At 40.6% G+C, this 22,741-nt stretch overlaps 1 protein-coding gene across 1 annotated transcript in view; it reads left to right on the top strand.

Annotated features, from left to right (window-relative positions):
- Positions 1-16,816, top strand: part of LOC139351437 (adhesion G protein-coupled receptor L3-like) — a 206,991-nt gene extending 190,175 nt beyond the window's left edge. The window contains exons 19-24 of the mRNA XM_070993321.1: positions 4,830-4,998; positions 5,190-5,315; positions 7,309-7,405; positions 11,167-11,292; positions 12,730-12,747; positions 14,097-16,816. Coding sequence (XP_070849422.1) covers positions 4,830-4,998; positions 5,190-5,315; positions 7,309-7,405; positions 11,167-11,292; positions 12,730-12,747; positions 14,097-15,046 — 1,486 coding nt within the window. The 3' untranslated portion in view covers positions 15,047-16,816. The remainder of the gene's footprint in view (positions 1-4,829; positions 4,999-5,189; positions 5,316-7,308; positions 7,406-11,166; positions 11,293-12,729; positions 12,748-14,096) is intronic.
- The last annotated feature ends 5,925 nt before the right edge of the window (positions 16,817-22,741 follow it).

The raw sequence follows: 22,741 nt of genomic DNA, 5'->3' as shown, positions 1-22,741 counted from the left end.
ATATAGGTTTGTGCTTTCGGATCATTTGCACGCAATAAAACACGTGGCCTTCTCGGAACACTTCCCAGCACTGTTGGGACACTGCTCACAATGTGGATCCTGATAAGCTGCAGATCCGGTCTTAGGAAGCAGCGTGGCCATGTTTACACTCCGACACATGTGCCATATGGACAAACTATGTAATGCACAGTCCTAATCTCAAACATGGTGGTTCAAACACGTGCAGAAACACAGGCAGACCACATGCAGCACCTTGATTGGCTCGATAGATGATATACTGAGGCTCGTTGTGGAAATAGATTGCTATGCAGAGCGCTTTGATACAGCAGGTGCATTAAGCACAGCACTAATCCAAAATACTGAAAGCATTTAAAAGCTTGTTCTGCCATAAATACAGCACAGTTGTTTTATCTTGAAGTTTACAATTCCCAGTTTGCTGCCATATATGTGGTCAACATTTTCAGGGTCCAGTTATATATGTTCGCCGTCTTTTTGCTCCCGCATGATACATTGCATGGTTTGCTCTGCAGCGAAGTATTGACTGCTGGAGTTCTCAGTGTCATATGATATATTACACTGGCCTCCTGTAATGTAGCAAACAACTGACCGGCTGACCCCGGGTCTTACTGACTTGGAAACAGCCTGCAATGTTTCAGTTGACCATTGGAAAATGGTATGAAGCTGTGCTGCCTTTGTCAGTCCTCATTCATCTGACACAGTTCTTAAGTCAAGACCCATTACTCAACACACGGCTACACAAACACATTGAGAAGACTGCGCTTAGTATTGCTGGCTGAACAATACTGCTAAGCCAAACATATCCTGCCTTAGCCTTCGAGTGGTACTTCTGTTTCATCATAAACAAGTCATAATCGGTAAGTATGATGAAAATGAAGTATTTCAGTGTTTAACATGGTTTCGAATATGATTTACTTGATCCTTGTGTTTTCCTCAACACTGCAAAATATCAAAGCCAGATATTTGTCCAGTGTGGTGTGGCAGCCACTGCAGCCTTTACTGTTCCGACTGAGTCAAACCAAATGGCCTCTGAACATCATCGTTGATGTTATCAAGGTGAACCGATTTGATGATCATGATACCGCAGGTTAATTAAGTCAATTTAGCTTCGTTTAATGAGGTGTGCCTTCTTTTTTCTTATCTTTCTGCCATTTGGTTCCTCTTTATGGTTTGATGTCACGTTTTCTGTTCAGATTTCATCATGCCGCCTTGTTTTAATATGAACGTTTCATCTCTCTTTCACTGTGTATCTCTTGCTCTGCTTTTCTTCTTTTGATTAGCACCCACATCCTGCCTTTTTATCTTATGCTGTGATCTTTAACATCTTTCTGTTTTTCACCTTCTTCATTTTTTTTTTTTCCTCCTCTTCGTTTTAGCTACCGTTATTATGATGGATGTGTTATTGTAGAATGGCACTGGTAAGACGCAACATTTCTCAGTAGAGGGTGTAGAGTAAAATTGATATTGTGTTTGACGTGTTTTTTCCCTCATCACCCCATAATGGAGACAGCGGCTGACACTGCCTTGTGATTCATGGATTAGAACATGACTTCTGCACCAATGTGACTTTAAATACCAAACTCTCTTCTGAATGCAGTATATTTAGAACATGATGGACTGAGCATTTGTTCGAGCCAATTGGACTTGTGTCGCTTCCTCCCTACGCAGATGAGAGACATCAAATGAAATATGCTAATGAGGATGATGTCAAAGATAAAAAATGTCTCTGCCGCCATCAGAAACATTATGCTATTGATGCCTTAAACACTTTGAGGTGATTAGCATTTTAAACATACCTTTGCTTAAATAATTAAGACCGTGTCAGGTTGATCACAGCTCGTCCTCTTCTTCCCCCAGAAACTGCCTATAAAATGACTCTATACAGATTTGAATTGACCAATTGCAATCTCATACATAAATGATCTCTGACTTTGCAGTGAATGGCACCTCTGCAAATTAAGTCATTCTGAAGGAAATTGGTGGTAATTTGATGCCACAGTCTGAAGGAGTTCTCTGCTTAAAATTGCTCATTTTTGGCGTTTCTTGTCGACAATTAGCACAATAAAGCGCCTCTCACTTTTTTGTGCTCCGAAAGCCGAGAAGGGCTCCACTGCAGCCCCCAGGGATGGATAGTATATGTATATATTGCACAACCATTCAGATGGATCTATGGTTTGTAGCACAGTTGAGCTAAAATCCCTCTATTGCTTCAATGCTATATTAAAATACACATTTATTAGAATTATTCTTAAACAACTTGCTTTGCTTCGCCGCATTCTACACTTTGCATAAACATTTTAAAACTTAATGATGCTAGAAATATGAGCTGAGAGCTTCTGCGACTGTTATTCTATTGCTAATATTAGCTTTCAGGCATGCAACAGTTCTGACAGGAAAGAACTCGACTGAAACGCACCCTCTTCATTTGGAGGTGAGCCGTAATGCTTTTCAGCGACTGTTCTGCAGTCTCAGAAGTTTTGCCTCAAGGCTCCTTCCATGCAGCTCTCAAATTCATCCTCATATTTATCTGATAACTCCAGAAGAAGATAAGCCATGTGCGATATGAGTCGTAGCCTCTTCATATCCTGTCCTCCTGGACGCATTTCTTATGACCTCTTGCGTCTCTATCATCCACCATTTTTTGAATAGAGCTGCCGCCACCAGTTAGAGGACAACATTTTGTTCTCTTTGTGCCCACTGCTTGTGTTTCTGTGTCCATTCCGGGGGCATTCGCCTTGATGAAGTACCTCTCCCACCAGGTCATTAAGACAGCCCTGGGAAAATTATGTTTAATGGTTGCCCCGGTGAATTCATAAATCATTTATTTTGCCGCACACCTGGCCCATTTATAACGGCTTAAATGCGAAGGTCTGCCAGCATTTATGAGGGGAGCTACAGTAGATACTTCTGTGGAGCTAGATAATTATGTTTATCACCTGTAAATCACTAACAAATCCCCTCCCAAAATGTATGAATGTCTGGCCTTGATGTTTGGATGTGGATGCTGTGAATGTAGCTTTGCTCTCTAACAAAATAAGCCACCTTCCTTCTTGTTGTGTTGTTTCCCTCTTAGTGTCTACATTATATTTATGACCACACATTTTAGATGACACCTCTCCATCTCTTTGTAGTGTGACTTGATTTATTTCGGCCTGTTTTCATGTTGTTGTTTTGTTCTTGTCACATTGCTCAGCTATCAGGATTATGAACCTGAGATCAAGTAAGACAAAATTGGAAGAGGCCATTTTCCCACAATGCCATCTTTCATTCACTCCTCCATATGAACAAATCTGCACCCAAATCCATCTAGCTGCCTCCCTGAATCATTAACGTGATTTATTGTGCAGTACTCACTCATGTTGAAGGCCACATTAGTGTGCGCACCGCAGTCCCATCTGAGACATACATCGCCGACAGATGTGACAAGCAAGATTAGTTTTAAATGGCACCTGTATCTTTGCTGTGCGCTCTATAGATATATTAGTACTGAAATGTAGATACACCACTCACATTTGCTAATTCATTGTATTTGTCTTTCGTTCTATCTATATCTGAATAAGCACATAACAATACTAATTTTATGAACCAAAGTGCACGGCAGTAGTTCCCAACCGGAGCCACTTGAGGCTAGCTCCAAAAGCGAGTCAGTCCCCATAGACCTCCATATTAAAATGCCCAACTTTACAGCAGAAATAAACATGTTTACAGCCGGTGCCACACTTTCAGTTATAAATAACATCACAGTCCACAAAGAACAACTGAGGCCCTCATCTAGGTTAGACTGAGACGTCGCATGAAATAAATGAGTAAAAGCCAAGTCTTCACACTCCCACTATCAACTGCCATGATTCTGATCGACCACACTGTGATGCTCATAGCAGCTGTAAGTCGACCTCTGTCTGAGCATACCTCCAACTCTCAACATGCTGATATTAATTTAGATTATATTAACCTGGAAACTGAGATATAACCAACCACTGATGTGCACAAGAGCACAGAATTTTGTCCTTGTTTTAGACAATCAGGTATTGTTTGCACAATACTTAATCATGCTTACCTGATTATTCTTACGCTTTGCCAAAGCGTGCCACTCAAATTAGAGGCTGCAGAAGGAAAACTGCCTCCCTCAGATAGCCGTAAGAGGATTTAATCAACTCAAAGGGAAGATCTTCATACATGCGGGCCGTTGTGGATGAAAGATGCAGGCAAGAATGAGATATTAATCAGAACTCCGCCTCGCCTACTGCGATGCACAGGGAGTCACCAAAATGCCAAAAGGGTGCAGGTGAAGAAAAAGTGCCACATCTCTGCGCAATGCGCTCGCATAAAGATAGAGCCCTTCATTCTTAATAGACCTGGCGTTCTCAAGGGCATTTATCTCAGTTCAACCTTTCAGCTTGAGTAAGAATTTACAAGACACTTATCCCAACCCTCAGGCAATACAATCCAACATGTAATGTACTCATGTAAATAGTCCTCTAATGAAAATGCCATATTTGTTACCCTCCCGTTTTTACAGGCCTCCATTATCGTATATATGAATCAGCAGTTTTATCATCATCTGTGGCTTTTCAAACAGTCAACGGAGTCGCTTTAAAGAGGGCAAATAAGGAAAGGAAAGGGTATCTTTGAAAATGAAGATTAAATCAACTGTCATTTCTCATCAGTTTCTTCTTCCTCCTCATTTGTTTTGTGCCTTCTCTCCCCTTTGATAGCAAAACCTTGATTCTTAAGTGTGGGTTTTAAATCAGCCATACCTCCATCTTTTCTCTAAAAATGGTTTGTAAGATGGCTGCTTGTTCATATTCCAGATCATGGGTGATTGGGGCCATTGCCTTGCTCTGTCTTCTGGGCCTGACCTGGGCCTTTGGCCTGATGTATGTCAACGAGAGCACGGTGGTCATGGCCTACCTGTTCACCATCTTCAACTCCCTGCAGGGAATGTTCATCTTCATCTTCCACTGTGTGCTGCAGAAGAAGGTATGGATTCATTCTTAAGATGCGCTGTGTGAAATCTTTTAATGTGCCATCAGTTGAGTCACATATCATTAAATTCATTTCATGCTTCAGCGAGTATGCCAGAAGAGCATCTCCAAAAGCATGAAATGCCCAGAGGATTTGGTCTAATCGGTGGCTTGTACGTGCTGTACCTGTGCTTTCATTTCAAACAGGTGCGTAAGGAGTATGGAAAATGCCTGCGTACCCACTGCTGCAGTGGCAAAAGTGTGGACAGCTCCATCGGCTCTGGAAAAGGCACCGCCTCTCGTGCTCCAGGACGTTACTCTACAGGGTCACAGGTGGCGCCACACTTTTCATGCTCCTTTCCATTTCTTTACGAAGCTCATTTGGTTTTGGAACACCGCTGAATTTTATCTTTCAGTCGTCAGTCTGTATAGCTGGAAGGGAGGACAGGTTGTTCGTAGATAATCATCTGTGACATTACACAGATGTGCGCCTCCCTATAAAACAAATGAGAAAAGATTTTAAAGGTGACTGTGTATGTATGCGTGATAGATTTCAAGGATGTGCAGCATATGTCCTTGTTTGGAAGCAGGAAAATCTAGGGCTTATTGAGCTAAATATTCTCTAAGTGCAAAAAGTCGGCCTGCGATTCGTTTTCACTTCACAGGCTGCACATCGGTGCGGCGACGCTGACTGAAGTATTGGCTCAGGGATTGTGAGGAATTGCTCACAAATGCAGATTTGATTGTCTCTGCCAAAATGTGAATTCTCTGTGTGTAAGTGGGGAGTCTCCCCATAAAGTAAATTCTTAATGGATTCCTCCCACATTGACACAAAGTATAGGATGTATTGGCATGATACACTGTAATTGAACATCATATCCATAGTCTGAAGAGTGTGATTTCCTTCAATTATAAATAGTCCTTAGAGTCAAGCATGCAGTGCAGCCCACGATACAAGCTGGTTTCTGCCTACAGATCAAAGTGTTTAATTATACACAGTGCTTTGACGAGATGGCTCTAACCTCATGCTCAATCGCTCTATATGAGCAAGACAGGAATGGAAACACTCAGTAAGACGTGGTTGTTTATTGCTAACTCTGAAGCTTCTAAATGAATGTGTAATCAGCAAAGTACATTCGAACCCGCTGGCTATGAATGGTTATTATCTGTCCAAAAAACAAGAAGAAACAGCAGTGTCACTTTCAACCCATCTGTGCCTCCAGTGCTGGGGCAACACCATGTACAATATGTTAATGAGATCAGCTGTGTCAGTGTACGTTGCTGTTTGAATATTTGAGCCGTGCGTCACCTGGGGTTGACACGGAAGTGCCTAAAACGACGCAGCTGTCTTGAGAGCGCGGCATTGATCGCCTGCGTGGGCATTTTTCACGTCGTTTATGATGCGATGATTAAGCTTTTATGAATAAAAACATGTTCGAGGTCTGAGTGTCACTCTTTAATGGAGAATTTCAGGAAGAGATTAGGTGAGGCGCTGCAGCAGTTGCTCCAACTTCATTTCATAATTTAATTAAGTTGAAACCTGTCTGAGGTGTCGAAGGCATTCATAGAAAAGCAGTTCTTAAAAGCTTCTCTTCACTGCATGACTTTACTCTTAAACCTGTCCTTTTAAGCTTGGACCCTGCTATTATGTTATACAATAAATTGCTGTAATAGCAGTATAAAGATGATACTTAAATGCAGTGTTATTATCAAAGGTAGAAGTGATGACCGAAACTACAAAAATAAGACCTCGGTTGCAATAAACAGGCAGTATCCTTTAAGCATTTCATAACGAAACATTTTGCACATTATTTTCTTTTCACCGTCACCAAACGTTATATATTAATCTGAAATCTTCTGCCAAGTCTCTCTGGCACAGGGTAGAAAGTAGTCAGTTCTGTGGTTGGATATCCAGACCCTTAGCTTCTGCAACTGCTCGTGGGACTCTATCATAATTAACCAGGATGAACCCTCTTGGATTGAGCCTTTGCAGCCTGAGACACTGATTCAGAGAGCTTGACTGATGACTTTATTATTGACTTCACCTATCCCAGCACTAATGCTCATCTTTAATTGGAGGTTACTTATCCCACAGCTGGTGTGATTCATGGTTTAAATTCTAGATTAAAAAGCTGTTTTTCTTTCTTTTTTTTTTTTTGGCTTTATATCTCAGCCTTTATTGCATTAAAAAGTAGTTGAGTGTGAGCTTTAAGAGAAATACTTGTGGTAAAACCTCCATGTGCAGACTTTTACTTTTTAGCTATGCTGCTGAGAGAGTTCAGAGTGAATATTCTGATGTGTTTTGACATGTTGTTTGTCTCCGCAGAGCCGCATCCGTCGAATGTGGAATGACACAGTCAGAAAACAGTCCGAGTCCTCTTTTATGACCGGTGACATCAATAGCTCTGCATCACTCAACAGAGGTATTTGGACCTGCAGCACATATTTACTTGAATGACTCAATACACTGGCCTTCACTTTTGACTTCATGACTAATGCAAGACACATTTTTTCATAAAAGCTTCACTTTTTTTTAAATGTTGTTATAGTTTGTTTCTATGTAATGTCACACAAGGGCTGTAGAGTATAAAAATCCTTTTTTTTCTTTCAATAACAAAGACAGGAATTCGCCTCAGATACTCCACCTTATTAAAATTCCAAGTAAAAGATGCATTTTTCTACACCACTGTCAATTATTATCAATTACTGAGTTCTGATGCATCAGAGCTGCTATCAATAGCCACGTAATGCTCAAATAGCTGGGTGTGTTTGTCAACATTTTTGCCTGGATGAAAGAAAATGTGACTGTGAATACAAGGCATTGATTGAAAGGATAACATCCTCCTTTGGTGTCACGCTGCTCCAGAAAATTGCTCATTACATCTGTTATTTTGAAGCATCAACAAATCATTTCGACCATCGAACAAGTTAAAGGAGCACACAGAAAGGATTCCATTTAATGTATAAAATAAGAAGGCGTGATTGAGTAAATGTAGACGCATTTGATCGGATTGTTTAGGAAGATTTTTGCTTTGTTGCATTTGACAAAGCGGATAACCCCAACGCAACATCATGCCACCTGACTGCAAAGCCTTGCAAAAACTGGGTACACTCTGAGGAAAAGTGCTGAATAATAATCTAAAAAAATCAATTCGCTGGAATTCCCTCTCAGAAACACGTTAATAAAAAGTGTTTCACCATAATGCATTTGACAGCAGGCCAGTGAATAGAGTGAACTTCGGAGTCTCTCGGGTTATACAGAAAATAGATACCAGACTACATCTGACATCCAGTAGCAAGTCCAGGCTGGCATCTCTCCCTAACAATCTCCCTACTCATCGCATCTCTTGATGGAGGGCTCAAGTTCCACACTGCTCGCTCTCTAAATTCGCTCTGGGCGCCTGCTTGCATAGACACTAATGCATAGTTACAATGATGGATTAATGTTCGACACAGGGAGGAAGTGTCAGGATCTCAATAATTAGGCACTCAGCTTAGCACCATCAACAGACACAGACTTTATCCATTGTGGAGAGGCGGAAGTTAGGCAGTAGGTCGGGTGCTGAAGAAAGGCCTATACGGATATTCCATAAAGGCAGAAGGCGGAGATAGAAATTATTAACACAGTGTTATACCCTGGGCTTCTTACCAGGCTGGAACTGATGGAGACAGCACTTGCAAGAGCTCAGGAGTTTTTCACCATCACAAGCATCATAAGGAACAGATGCAAATAGAATTGCACTTATCTGTGGCTGCGTCTGTGTTGTTATTAAGAAAGTATGCCCCTCACCACCACCACCACCCGTTACACCAACCCTCGCACCTGAGATCGAGCTGGCAGCTGACACTCTCACTGCGCTCTTCTCGAGATGCAATCATCTCGATAGGGTTGCATGTTCAATTTACCGCAGCATTCAAGATTATTGCACCACACAATCAGTGTGGTTTTGGAAATTGTCCAATTTATCAAATGCAGACACATTAAGTGGGGGTGCTGTCATTGAATGAATGCAATGCTTATGGAATACGCTGCAATTAGGGCAAGCAGCAACAGCAACAACAAATTACTGTTTCTTTGGGGGGGGAATCAAAACAGCATTCTGATTCCCAAGCAAAATTATAATATGTCTAATTAATACTACACTCAAACAAAGACTTTTAAGAATTTGGAAAGATTAGCCTAATCAGCTCCTTTTAAAATTTCATTAAGGAGAAGACAGAAAATACTCCTGCAATCAGAACGCTGTCAAAAAGTTTAAGACCAACTTTTGAACAGATGGGTGTCGGGGGGGGAGAGTCACAAGGTAATATGAAAATCTTTCTCCATTGGTATGACAGATTCAGAGCATTACAAAAGAACAGTACACTCTGCCAGAGGATCTAATTGCTGTGTACTCATACCTCAGATAAAAGATGTTTACCCGCTCTGGTATGGTGCATCGTGGAGGCACATGCATGTACCACCCCCCCCCCCAATAAGTCTCGAATTTGGCTGCTTTAAAAATAATAGCATCATATCATGTTGACAGGGGGGTAGAAAAAAATCTTGTAAACAGGAAATGAATGCAAGCCACAAATATTTTCAGCATACTTGATATTCTGCATAATGTATTCAAACGCTCGAAAATAAATTATTTTTATCAACAGCGGAGAAAAACAAACATCAGGGAATCTGCGCCATTCATGTTTAAGATTGCAGCCTTCAAATCTGCTGCTAATCACAGGGCTCAGACTGTGAAGCTTGCTTTAGTGTGGTAGTATGTGGCTGGGAAACTGATGAGTCATTTTGGCAAGATCCTGGCATGTATCTGAGGATGAGCAGCACATAAACAGAAAATGAGCCTCTGTTGTGTTTGTGTGAAGGAGGCGAGGCTGGAGCAAAGTAATGACCATCTAGACTAAAGAGGAAGCATGTCACTTCATTCAGAGGATTTTTCAGCAATGGCACATAAGTGAATGAAACAAAATGTGAACTTTGCTCTTTGAAGGAAAGGAAATATGATACCACTTCAGTTCACAAGATTGCCAATGCCACAAGCAATAATATTAGTGCAGTCTGTGACCATTCGCAAGGCCGTTACTACGCCTCAAGCTTTTTGTTCTCACTCTGCACATATGCAGTTTACAATAATGGTGGAAGCTTTACCCAATAGATTGGAGGAAGAGGCAGACAAAAGCAGTCCTCTCATTTCTAGGCACAAACAGGCAGTTGTGCAGGTTGAAATTACAACTGTCGCTAGCATGTTTTATATTCAATGTGGCTAGCTAGCCCATTGAGCTAACATTAGCTTCAAGAGTGGAAAAGTGTGACACAAAAAAATGTGAAGTCTGACTATTATTTGTCTTCTAACCGAACCCCATTCGACTGTGTAGCTTTAATACTTTTTTGTATTTTGAACAGTGTGTTTGCGCTTTCTCCTTATGCTGTTAGCTATCCAATAAAGAACCGCTAATAACCTGCTTCCACACAGTGCATGTGTTAGTAGCTAGTAATCTAGTTAGCCAGACATGCTAGCAATTGCATCTTATATTAAAGTAGACAAATGTATAGTTTATTTTTTTCTTTACAACAATTTTCTGCTTGTGTGTTCTTTGTCTTTGGAAGGTTAAAAAAAGACACCACCCCACACATTCTTTAAATGCTGAGCATCACAATCACTGCAGCTCGACAGGCTGGCTCTTTTTAGTTGCCATTGCTAATCATCGCAATACCTTAGAGCTTCTGATTTATGTATTTCTTCAGCCTCAAAGATCAAACACTGTATTGTGTCCTGTTTGAGTAGACATTGAACCGCACGTGTTGTGTTGGCCATGTTGGTGCTTCTTTCTAATTTATGTCTTTTAGCAAGGGCATGCTGCCTGTATGTGGAGCACAAAAACAGGCTTAATACTAATGGCCGGCATTAACAACACAATTAACACACTGTCCATCGGTCCCATTAGCCATGTCAGCTCTGCCACTTTCATGTAGCAAAACCCCTCACATTAATGATCATGTGATCATTTGGATGTTAATGGCTGTCATTGCTCAACTGCATCTGCCGAACTGATATGTGTGTTCTCTCTCTTTCTCTCTGTCTATATCTCAATTTATCTACCCACCTACCTTTTTCTGTCTCTACACTCTTGTTCTCCTCTGTTTCTTTTTTTTCTGTCTCACTCTGTCTCTTTCTGGCCGCTCCAGGGGCTATGGCTAACCATCTTATACCTAATGCACTCCTACGTCCTCATGGCACTAACAATCCCTATAATACATTGCTTGGGGAATCGGCAGTCTATAACAACCCTCTGGGCATGTACAATACACAAGGTGTGCTAGCTTCTTTTCATTCTTTTACCATTGTGGCTAGGGCAGTGTTTTTTCATGTCTAGTCCTGCAGAAACTGTGAGGTTCCTGCCCAGGAACAGAAAGCAACTCTATGATTGGAGAGTTAAAAGTAATGGACTTGCACTAAGCTGAAATGCCAGTTTTCACCCTTGAGGGTTTTTACAGGGCTTTGATTAAAAAAACACTGCTCTAGATGTTGTGTGTTAACATTGAACAAACTATAGCTTTATCATAAAAACCCTCCAGGTTTGTTTTGCTGTGGGGTTTTTCATTGGAGGTGTATCTTGGCTTCTGGTCAGGGCATACAATTCGGTTACATAAATCACACTCAGACATGGCTGTTTGGCTGACAAACATGTAAAAATGTTCAAGATTAGTTGCCCTTCATGAGCCGGATACATCCCCAGTCATTTATTTTAAATGTGCTCTAATGTCAGTGAAGCTTGTGTGCCATGTCTTCTGTGTCTCTGTTTTTAGTTGTAGCATTTCTTTCTTTTCTATGCTGCTTTTAGATTGTCAGACATTGTTGTGTGCCATAAATGTCATTGAATCTGTATTAAAATTCGAAATCAAATCAATTCTATTAGAGAAGAGTAGTCTGGAGAGCGAACATGAGGATTGCTGTTAAATTGATTCTCTTGGTGTTCTAATATATCCAGCAATATAAGTCCCTGTTTTGAGGCATAAATAGTTCAGTTTTTAGCTTCTTTCAACATAAACTTCTAACTGTAGTCATTGATAATTTGTATATTCAAAATGTTGGTCAATGTAGAATTGATCTCTTAATTTTGTATTTTTTGGAGCGGATGCTCTTTCAACATATTTGTCTTTGACTGTAACACTAATACAAATATTATCTGAGTATTAGAAACCATCTCTGGCTTTACTCTGGGATCAGTCTGACTATTGGAATGCTGTTTTTCTCTCTGCAGAGCTGTTATTTATTTATTCCAACTCTCAGCAGTCAGTGTGAGGTTGCTATAACTTTGTGAGCCTGTAAAACTGAGAAACTCCTGTAAAACAGAACTTTGATCAGTGGATAATTTATGTGTGCAATACAAGTATTGCATTGGAGTTCATGACAGAGGGCTGTAATTCTCCTTCATTGCTACAGATGTAAAAGAAATATCTGAAAGGATGAAAATGCTAATGCATCAGAGGACTTACTGGTGCTGTTGTCATGTTTTTACCCCAATGAAGGCTTAGCAAAAAGTCTTTTTCTTACAGATTTCTTAATAGATATGTTGTGCTTCTTTCTATGGGTACGCAGAATTTGCATGGTGACAGAAAACAGTTGCATCCTAGAAAGATTTTCTTGATGCATCATCAGCATACTGTATGTGCACATTTCTCTTCTACCTGTCACTGTTATGCTTATTGTGTTTTCTTCTTTCCTTTCCCTCATGCTGTCCCTAAAAGAGCCCTACAGAGAGACAAGTATGGGAGTCAAACTAAACATTGCTTATCAAATGTAATTGACTTTGGCTTTACTTTCTTTTCACTCAGTGTTGACAAAGGGATAATGAAAAAAAACTTCATTCCCTTTGGAAGTACTAGCATTCTTTTTGACAAAGGCGCTCAGCATTTCAGACCTGTAAAAATCAGTTTAAATCATATCCTAAATTCCACTGCTCACTGAAGTTTGCACCACTTGATGCACACACAAAAAAAGACCTTGGGCATTTGCTGCTTCGCAAAGGCAAATATCCACTGGCCCATTTGCCATCACATTCTGAAGTTAACCTGAAGCTAATCCAATTGATCCAATTGCAGTCAATATTTAGACTCACCTCAACATTTCATCAGGCACATCAATATAAATTGATTGGTATTCTTTTCACTGAATTTCAACATACGCTTGCCCCCCCACCCCGCCCCAATTCACTTTGATCAAGCTAATACACTTCTTGAAGGTCTCCAAAATGCATCTTGTCAAATTTTCAAGAGGTCAGACCGTGCGGATGGCCTTGTCTGGGGTAGTTTGAATTATCATCAGACATTTGCTTTGATGGTGATAGCATGGACTTGGTCAAATTGATAAAATATGAAATCTACATGTTCATGCATCAGAGAGAACAGAAAGGCTCCCTCCTTCCAGTATGGGTAGATTCTGAGATATTTTAATTAATTCATGCTTCGAGAGATGTCAAGTTATGTTCACACGGACAAAGCAGACATCGATAAATTAGTTTTTTCCCAGTTTCACATTGAAATGCTCATAGGGGACAATATGGCTGGGGTCCAAATTTACACCTGGTCGCTCTGGTTTGTGTTCACTTTAAGTGTTGAATGCATGGCTATTTTGTCTTTGCTTGAATTTAATGCTTCAGCTTTGTGTTTTTGTGCTGTGCTTGAGCTTTGTGTTGTCGTGTGTCACACATATATCAGTGTTTTCATCACTGCCATTGAATAATCAGTAAAATGTAATGGAAAGTGAAATTGGGTCTTAGAAAATGTTGTTTTATAACAAGGTAAGTGTGTATGATGTTCATATTTGCAGAATATGGAGGATTTTAATGTAAATGTTGTGCTTTTTGTCTTACCTAATCTGGGTACTGTAGGGTCTTCTTTTCCACAAAGTGCACTTTATAGAATTGTGGGTGACATTACATATTGAGAGTGCTTGAGGGTCAGAACATGTTTCAGAATAAAAGAGCAACAGTATTGTCATGATTTGTGTTTGTAAAAATGGCTGACATTTAGCTGTGGCAATTACATCCCATCAGATTTCACCCTACTCATTCGCCCACTCTGCCCCCCAACCCAACCCATATTTGTCATTCCAGAGGGAATCCTGAACAATGCCCGGGATACAAGTGTCATGGATACTCTACCACTGAATGGTAACCATGGCAACAGCTACAGTATCGCCAGCGCTGAGTACATGAGTGACTGCGTCCAGATCATTGATCGGGGCTACAACCACAAGGAGACCACCCTGGAGAAGAAGATCCTGAAAGAGCTCACCTCCAATTATATCCCCTCCTACCTCAACAATTCCCATGAGCGCTCAACCGAGCAGAACCGGAACCTAATGAATAAGCTGGTCAATAATGTTAGCAACGGTGGCAAGGACAGCGGCTACGGGATGGGCTTGGGGGTGGGAATGGGCATGAATGTCGCGCTGAGCCTGGATGACCATTCCACCTTTGGTCCGCACCACGACGAAGGCCTGGGCCTGGAGTTAATCCGTGAGGAGTCTAACGCCCCGCTGTTGCCTCAAAGACCGCCCCCGTCACTGCAGGCAGTGGACAACCTTCACAATCACCTCCACCAATCAGTGCCGCCACCCCTGCCACTGCCCCACCATCCCTTCTCATCTGCCACCACTTCCTCCTCGTCTCGAAGGAGGATCCCCCAGGAGAACAGCGAGAGCTTCTTTCCCTTACTCACTAACGAGCACACCGAGGACGAGGGCTCGTCGCCCAGCCACAGCCACCAGAGAGACTCCCTTTATACCAGCATGCCCATGCTGTCCGGCCTGCCTGACGTGTCTGCAGAATCTGCTGATGGCTCCAAGGACGGCGGGGACGCCAAGAGCCCAGAGGCCAGCTTGGACGACGTTTACTACAAGAGCATGCCCAACTTGGGCTCACGTAACCACCTCCATCAGCTGCACTCCTACTACCAGCTAGGGCGGGGCAGCAGCGATGGCTTCATCGTGCCCCCAAACAAAGAGGATTTATCTCCAGAAGAGGCCCCTCAGGAGCCCTCGCACCTGGTCACCAGCCTATAGGCCCAACACACTCCCACTCCTCCAGTGTCCCTCCTATTACTGTAGTCCTCCTCCCCGTGTCCCCTTGTTCCATCAGTCGTTGGCAGTGGTAGCCTTTCTTTTTATTCTGTGTCGCGAAGACTGAGGCGGAGCAAGTAACTGTACTCTCGCTGTTGCTGACCACAAACAGCATAATAATTGCTACGTTTGGGGGCTAATATGTGACTATATTTGGTTAGACATTGCGGCAGTCTGTTGATGTTGTGTTTCCCCCCTCAAACCCTGTGTGGTTCGGCGTGTTTTGTCTCAGTGTGAAAAGAGACAATTACCCACACAGGATTTTTAGGTCTCAGAGATATAGTCTGACAGTCGAAAGGAACTGCATAGCCCCAAACTATACGAGTCTAAATCATAGACTTCACCGGAACAGATGGGAAATTTAAAAAAAGACTATTTTATTATAATTCTGTATCTATATTGACTTTTTGAAAGATTTTCTTCCTCTTTGGTGAGTTGCAGCACATTTTGTTTGCTGAAGTGTCCCTTCAATGAAAAAAAAGACAAAAAAAAAACAAAAACATTTTGAACAATTACCATGAAGGAATTATTGATCGTATGCTTTCAAGCATAGCTGTTCTTTTTTCTTTCATTTTACTGTAATAACAGTTGTTAAAAGAGGGAGAAAAAACTAATAAGAGAATTATGAGATATTTCTATGTAATTGTACAGATAACTAGCATTGCACATAATAGTATGCTTTTTTTGTTCCGAGCAAAACCTTTGTCTCTGTAAATGTAGTGGTTAGGAGCAATTTTGTTCTGTTGTGCTGGCCTCTCTGGGTTTCTGGTACTGGTCTGTTTTTTTTGTTTTCATCTTTTATCACTTTCTGAGAAATGACCATCTAAATAGAAACAAAATAACACAAAAAACATCACAACAGAACTCTTATCGTGCTGGCATTTTTGTGCAACACCTTCAGCTTTGTTTTCAGGTCTACTTTCTGTTTCTATTTGATTTCTTTTCCCCTTTTTTCTTTTTTGTTACCTTGTAGATGGCAGAGCTGTGATTCACAGATCGTTGAGGAGACAGAATAAGTCCGAGTTAATCAGGAGGTGTCCCTCAGAAAGGTCCATAGTGCGTTCTGCATCTCTATTGGCATTCAGAAAACGATTGTGCTTCTCAGAAAGAGAACAAATTGAACATTGATGAGCACTAGGCGCTTGTACGAAAAAGAAAGATGGTTGTTTTACTTATTAAAGAAAGAGCTTTTGGAGTGAGAAAAACTGGAAGTGTTTTTCTTTTCTTCCTCGAGGAGAAAATATATTTATTTATTTGTTTAAATAAACAGTAATAAAATGGAGGATGGAAGTAAACTTAGTGGCACAGATAAGTTTTTATTATTGGCTATGATTATGGCTTCTTATTTATTCCTTTTTGTAACGGTTTCCAAGTTGAATGACCTGATGACTTATATTTGTTGTAACAGTGAAACTTGTTTGCCAACAAATAAATTACTGATTAAGATTTATCACTTAGCTATGACAAAAGTTCTGGTGTTTTGTCTGGGTCTCGGAACACATTTATGGATAACAGCAAAGGACCTCCAAATGATGGAACGATCAATTCTTTTTTTTTTTTTTTAATTATCAGTTAATATCCCTCATTAGCCCTCTGTCCATTTTAGTGCCAAATAAATTTTGGCCCAGCAACAGTGGATGTGCTCTGTATGCTCTGGTCTGCTTTACAATAGAAGCAGTGATTTCATAAGCTGTAATAAATATTTCAATATCATTTCTGGTGTAACCAATGAATTCTTTACAGATACTGTATGTTTTACATGGGTTTGATGAGCTAAGCAGGAGACATGAAAGTCACCTTGACCACTCAACCTGGATGAAGACACGAATAGAGGTAAGTACATCCTGTCCTACAAAGCAACATTTTAACCATTTCACAAGTGAAACACAAAGTGCTCATGGTCATGATCACAATTACATCAATGCATTTTTTTTTAACTTGCTGCACTAATCAATATTTTTACATTTATAATGGATCAGATGACTGTGTAATGTTAAAAGCAGAGCTTGGAGCAACAAACTGAAAAAATTGATCATTTAACTGTGCATTTCACATCAGCTTCACAGAGCGTTTCTAGCTCATTGCCTCGGTTTCATGTTTTGGTTCAGTCCCTCAGCTCTCATCAGCATCACTTACAGCTGCAGCAAGCAGTTTTACTTAAGATCCCATAACTGTTGGCAACCTGCCTGTCACCAAATGACTCAAAGTTAGTTACTAGCGAGCAGTGTTGGGTGTTACTGTAATAACATTACTTTTTTCAGTAACTAGTAGTGTAAGGCATTACTTGTCTGAACATGGTAATATTATTACAGTTTTCCTGAGCTACTGTAGTTACTTACGTTACATTTGCCAGTAGCACCTTCATCACACACAACGCACACAACACAGAGAACAGAAGGGAAGGGGAGGGGGGGCGTGAATGGAACAGTGATTGGTCTGGGTTTGGCACGAGGTATCATTTACCATCACCGATTGGTCGACACCCGGCAGCCAGCAGCAGAGCGGCACCCGCAAAGACAGATCAGAAAAAATGGGAGCGTCAACAACGGCAAGCTCTTTTTCAGAGGAAGGTTCCCAGCAGCAGAAAGCTAGTTTCAACGGGTGGAGATTCAGTCATTATTTTGAATATGTTCAACGGAAGGAAAATAACTTGATGGTGAAGTGCACACTCTGCCCGGAGAGAAAGCTGCTCTCCACCGCTTGTAACTCTACCTCCAACTTGAAGAAGCACCTGGAGCGACAGCACAGACACATCAAACTCGTTGCGAAGCGACGGAATGACATGAACGAGCAGCCCCGCAAGCAGCAAAAACTTTCATTTGAACATAAAGTACTACCTACATCAAAATCTGAGATAAATAAGCTTGTTGCCTCGTACGTAGTAGAAGAAATGTTACCTCTTTCTACCGTCCAATCGCTGTCTTTTCGAAAGATAATCGGCAAAATACCGATAGCAGGGTATTCTGTGTCTGCTGAATGAACAACAATTTCCTAACATGTTCACTGCAACAAGTGTTTAAGGTGATAATTTGCCAGTACTGTGTTTACAGCTTATTTAAAAAAAAACACATATTGTAAGAGAAAATGAAAGTGAGGCTGAATATTATTATAAACAGTCATTTAAATTCTCCTTTTAGGAACACTTACTGCACATACAGCAAAGTTCACCTCTTGATAGTCCCTTTAAGTTTTTCTGTTGAGGCTGAAGATGATGCAGCTCAAATGATTTTGGTTTGAGGGCTTATTTGTTGTCGGATTTGGAGAAACTGGAGAGGTGGTTCACAGTATTTTTCTAAGCTGTGTTAAGCAGTTATTGACTACGTGGGTCAGAAAGACTCCCAAACAGAAACATATCAGCATATCAATTTTTTTATAGCTGGGGTTAGGGTTAGACTTAAACTTCCAGCAGATACAGCAACACGAGCATGCTATTGGAGCTGTTTCCACCCACACAATGAATTTCACTTGTTTAGTCCTTTGACTTTCTAAGTTTGCACTCTAGTTTGTGAGGTTAAATCTATTCTGATTAGTTAAATGTAAATTAAATGATAAACTTTTTCCAACCACACACAGATAAAGGACTGAACTGAGAGTGTGATTGTAGTAGACTTTCCCAGCAGACCAATAAATTCATCTTAATATCATGTGATGAGTAACAGGCTTTCTATTCTTCTCACCATGTTTGCCTATGGTATTTGACTGTATCCTGCATGTAAAGTATCACAGGAAGAAAGGGAGACTTTAGCCCTCTTTTACAGAGCTGGGACTGTGATTGATGGCTGAGTCATTGTGAAAAATTGCCAGAGATGCTCAGCTCTTCTTATTACAGTCTGGATCTTCCGTCAAAAGATGACGCGGTTTGGGGGGGGATGTCTGAGCTCCAGGACTGTCTCTGGCCCATATGGTCAAGTGTGGATCTTCACTTAGAAATATGATTTGGGTAGACAGAAAGAGCTCTTGCCGTCACCACTGCATCACTTTGACTGGCATTTTGCAAAAGCGGATGAGTTCATGAAATGTGCTGAAGATGTGACTGGCCCATATTCACTTTATTAATGAGTTGTTACGCAAGCTCATAAGCCACCCGGGGCCCTGATGCTGCCCAGGAACATGCTTGCGTGGCACAAAATGCCATGGTGAGTAAGCATTACTGCAGCTCACTTCCTATCCACTTGGGATACTTATAATGCCACACAGATGTTTACTGGCACATAAAGAGATACAGATTGCAGTCAGTATGATATTTTGAAGTCAAACGGCATCCTTTATTCACGCTGTTTACCTAAGTGAGGATATTTTCTGACTAGCACAAGTGTGTATTGATTTTACTGGCTAGGCCATCAGACTTTATACTGAAAGCCTTAATTGCTAAAGGTTTTCTGCTTACCTTCCTAACCACAAAGTAAGTGTTGACATGTGCTCAATGTTCTTTAAGTAGAGCACTTTGGAGATCCCAAAGAAATAATCAATACACAGCATTTGTGCTAGATTTTTATTTATTTTTTTATTTTTTTGTCACACACAAGATGTTTTGATAGATGGTCTAATAGGAGCACATAACCATCTTGACATTAAACATATATTGGTTACACTTAGAAAACCTTTTAACAGACAATGGAGCAGATGCTTTTGTTAGAAGGAGCTACACATTTCAAGCCCCGGAGGATGCTCTCCGGCAAGCTGCTTCATTCGACAGTCCATGTGACTGGAGGTGTCCTTGTCTCTGACAGTTAAGGGCAATGTCAAGTTCCCCCACATCCCTCCTCCAACACTTACCCAATCTACCATCTTATAATCCATGGCTGATTTATTTGATTTTTATCTTTGAACTGAATAAACTCTTCTGATGTACTTTTCTTTGTCAAGTCAATGTAATCTGATGTTTACAATGACACAATTGTATGTCTGTTTACTTTTTGCTAAACATTTTTGAGACCTTCATATGGCCACATTGACATGTCTGCACAGTGGTCCAACTTAACCGAGAGTATGTGATCTTTTATGAGTTTAACACTAGCTTACACTATTTTCCTGCCTTGTGTGATGATTGTACATCCAATTACACAGGAAAGATCCTTTCAACAGTTTAGCACAGGAGGGAAAATGGAGTGGAGACACTGCGGATGTGCTGATAAGGACGAGTGTCCATTTGTGAGATGTCGGATCGAGGAGATGCAATTGGAAAACTGTTGTCGGCCATTCGTGCCTACACATGTGGTTGTGAGCAGCTGTGAATATGTGTATTCACGTACGGTGTGTGTGTGTGTGTGTGTGTGTGTGTGTGTGGATGTGAGTCTGCATGTGTGTGCGTGTGCGTGCCTGAGAGCAAGTGGCCAGAGAAACACCTGCGAGCCACATGAACAACATTGTATGAGTAGCTCAGATGTGATACATAAAATAGCACATTTCATATCTCGCCCCCTAGTGAAAAATCAATGGCCAAATGCCTGGCAGAATTCCAAATGAAAGGTGAATCAATGTCATCTACAGCTTTGTGTATTGGGACAACTTGACAACCTTAGCACATAACAGAAAATACCTCTCTGGCTTTTTTAGTCAAGATAACATTGATTTAAGATAGAGGGGGAGATTTTGTCAGTGTTTGCCACTTTGTGGCCCAAAGTGTTCAAGACTTTGGGCTGGGGTTGTACTTGAGATATTAAAGCTTGGTCAGAACTGCAACTTAAGGTTCCTGACAAAAGAAAGGTCACAGAACTTGGTGAGACTTATATCATTCTCAAGGATATCAATAAATGACAGGTTTATCTTCTTAAAGACCTGGCAAGGCCAGTGGTCAACCCACACAGGTGAGTTTGAAGCACCTGTACACCTACTTCCTTGAGTGATGAGAGGAGAGATTTCTGTATTTTATTTCTGATTTCTTTATTTCTTTTTGGTCTCAGCTCTTACCAGTGGTTTGATGTGTGTGTGTGTGTGCGTGTGTGTGGGGGGGGGGGGGGACGACGACGACGACGACGACGACTCTGCTGGGTAAAAGTGATGTCACTTAGGTCTGTGCACCAATATGGATTGAGTAATATTTATTATTATTTTTACTGCAAATTTTCTCTTCCAATGTAAATTAAATCAATAGCCTACAACAAACAGGGCTGCGTATATAATTTTTATATCCTGGAAATTGTTTGGGTATATGCATTTAAAAAACCAAAAAAAAAAACAAAAAACAATACTGTAAAATATATACATGTAGGTAAAAAGTACAAAAAAGGGGCATGTGACAGTGCCAGGGAAATAAATTTCAGCCTAACATTAGAGGCTGAAAACTTTTATGGAATATTTCTCGATTGTTTTGCTTGCTTATATTAAGTTGAAGTGACAAGGTCGATTTTTTCCCGCCCACCACATTTTAACAATACGAATTTTACATCGGCCTCTGGTGAGACCGTGTAACAACGCGTTGCATTATGGGTTGTGTGTAGCCTAAGGTAGACGTTTTAGACGTTTCAGGGAGTTCTTCTGCTGCCGTTAGCCGCAGAAGTGTCAAGGAGACGAAGTTTAGCCAGCAAAACTGTCCTTATGTTAATGTCATGTTTGTAACTGGAAAAAAGCCTCTTAAATGGGATGGAAGAGTGGAACAGCACCGTTTGTCCAGGGGAAATAAATCATGGAAATAAGGTGTGTTTAAAGGATGGCTAATTGCTGAAAAAGTAGCTAGCTAATCAGCTAGCTTTAAGAAAACAAAACGTGTTCGGTCCATAAAATGGAAAAGTGGAGTATTTGTGTACATGACTGTGACTGAAAAATAATGAAGGATTATATGACGTGCTTGAAAACATCCCTGGACAAGACACACAAAGGTAAGAGCTATACTTTGTATTCTAAGTAACTTAAACAGTTACGTTAGCCATTTTGCCTTTCATTACAGAGGAGGCTTCAAGGTGGAAGACAACGGCTGAATGTGGAAACACAAGTTGCGTTTAACATCCTCAACTGCATTGAAAGGCAGGATTAAACTGCTAATGCTAACTTGGCCATAATTCAAATTATAAGCGTCAAAGTTAGTAACTAGACTGGAGTAATAACTTGCTTAATGGCAAGGTTTACAGTGTTTTTTTTTGCTTGTGAGTAGATGTACAGATGCCGCTGTTTTATTTATTTATTTTTTTGTCAATTATTAATTTGTATTTAAACAATGTTAACTCACTTAGATAGACAGTGCATTGAAAATGTGTATTAATTATCATATCTACAGTAACTTACTCATTCAAATCAAATCAAACTTTCGAAATATTGCTTGTCTTAAGGCAGATTTCCAGGAGTTTGAGATAGTGATATAAACAGCTAATGAATAAGAAATTAAATTCTGAAGTAACCTCATTAAAATTATGAATATCACTGCAGAGTTAGGTTAGATGACATTTAAGCACTGGCAGCTAGATATTATACATGAGAGAGCTAACAGAGGCCTAAAAAAAAGGAACAAATCATCTGTCGCCAGGTTACCAACACATCAATCAAAACAACTGTAAAATAGGGGTTATTTGCCACCAAAGGACAAATTAAAAATAGAAGAAGAAAACAGACAATCTGCTGTGAAAAGAAGCCACAGTGGTCACCAATTTGAAATTATTAAAGCACCAGAAGAAATTTCAATAATGATTGTTCTTTCATGAATAA

This window comes from Chaetodon trifascialis, chromosome 23, assembly GCF_039877785.1.
Source record: "Chaetodon trifascialis isolate fChaTrf1 chromosome 23, fChaTrf1.hap1, whole genome shotgun sequence".
Lineage (NCBI taxonomy): Eukaryota > Metazoa > Chordata > Actinopteri > Chaetodontiformes > Chaetodontidae > Chaetodon > Chaetodon trifascialis.
The sequence above is the reverse complement of the archived record's forward strand: the minus strand, read 5'-3'. Positions and strand labels throughout refer to the sequence as shown.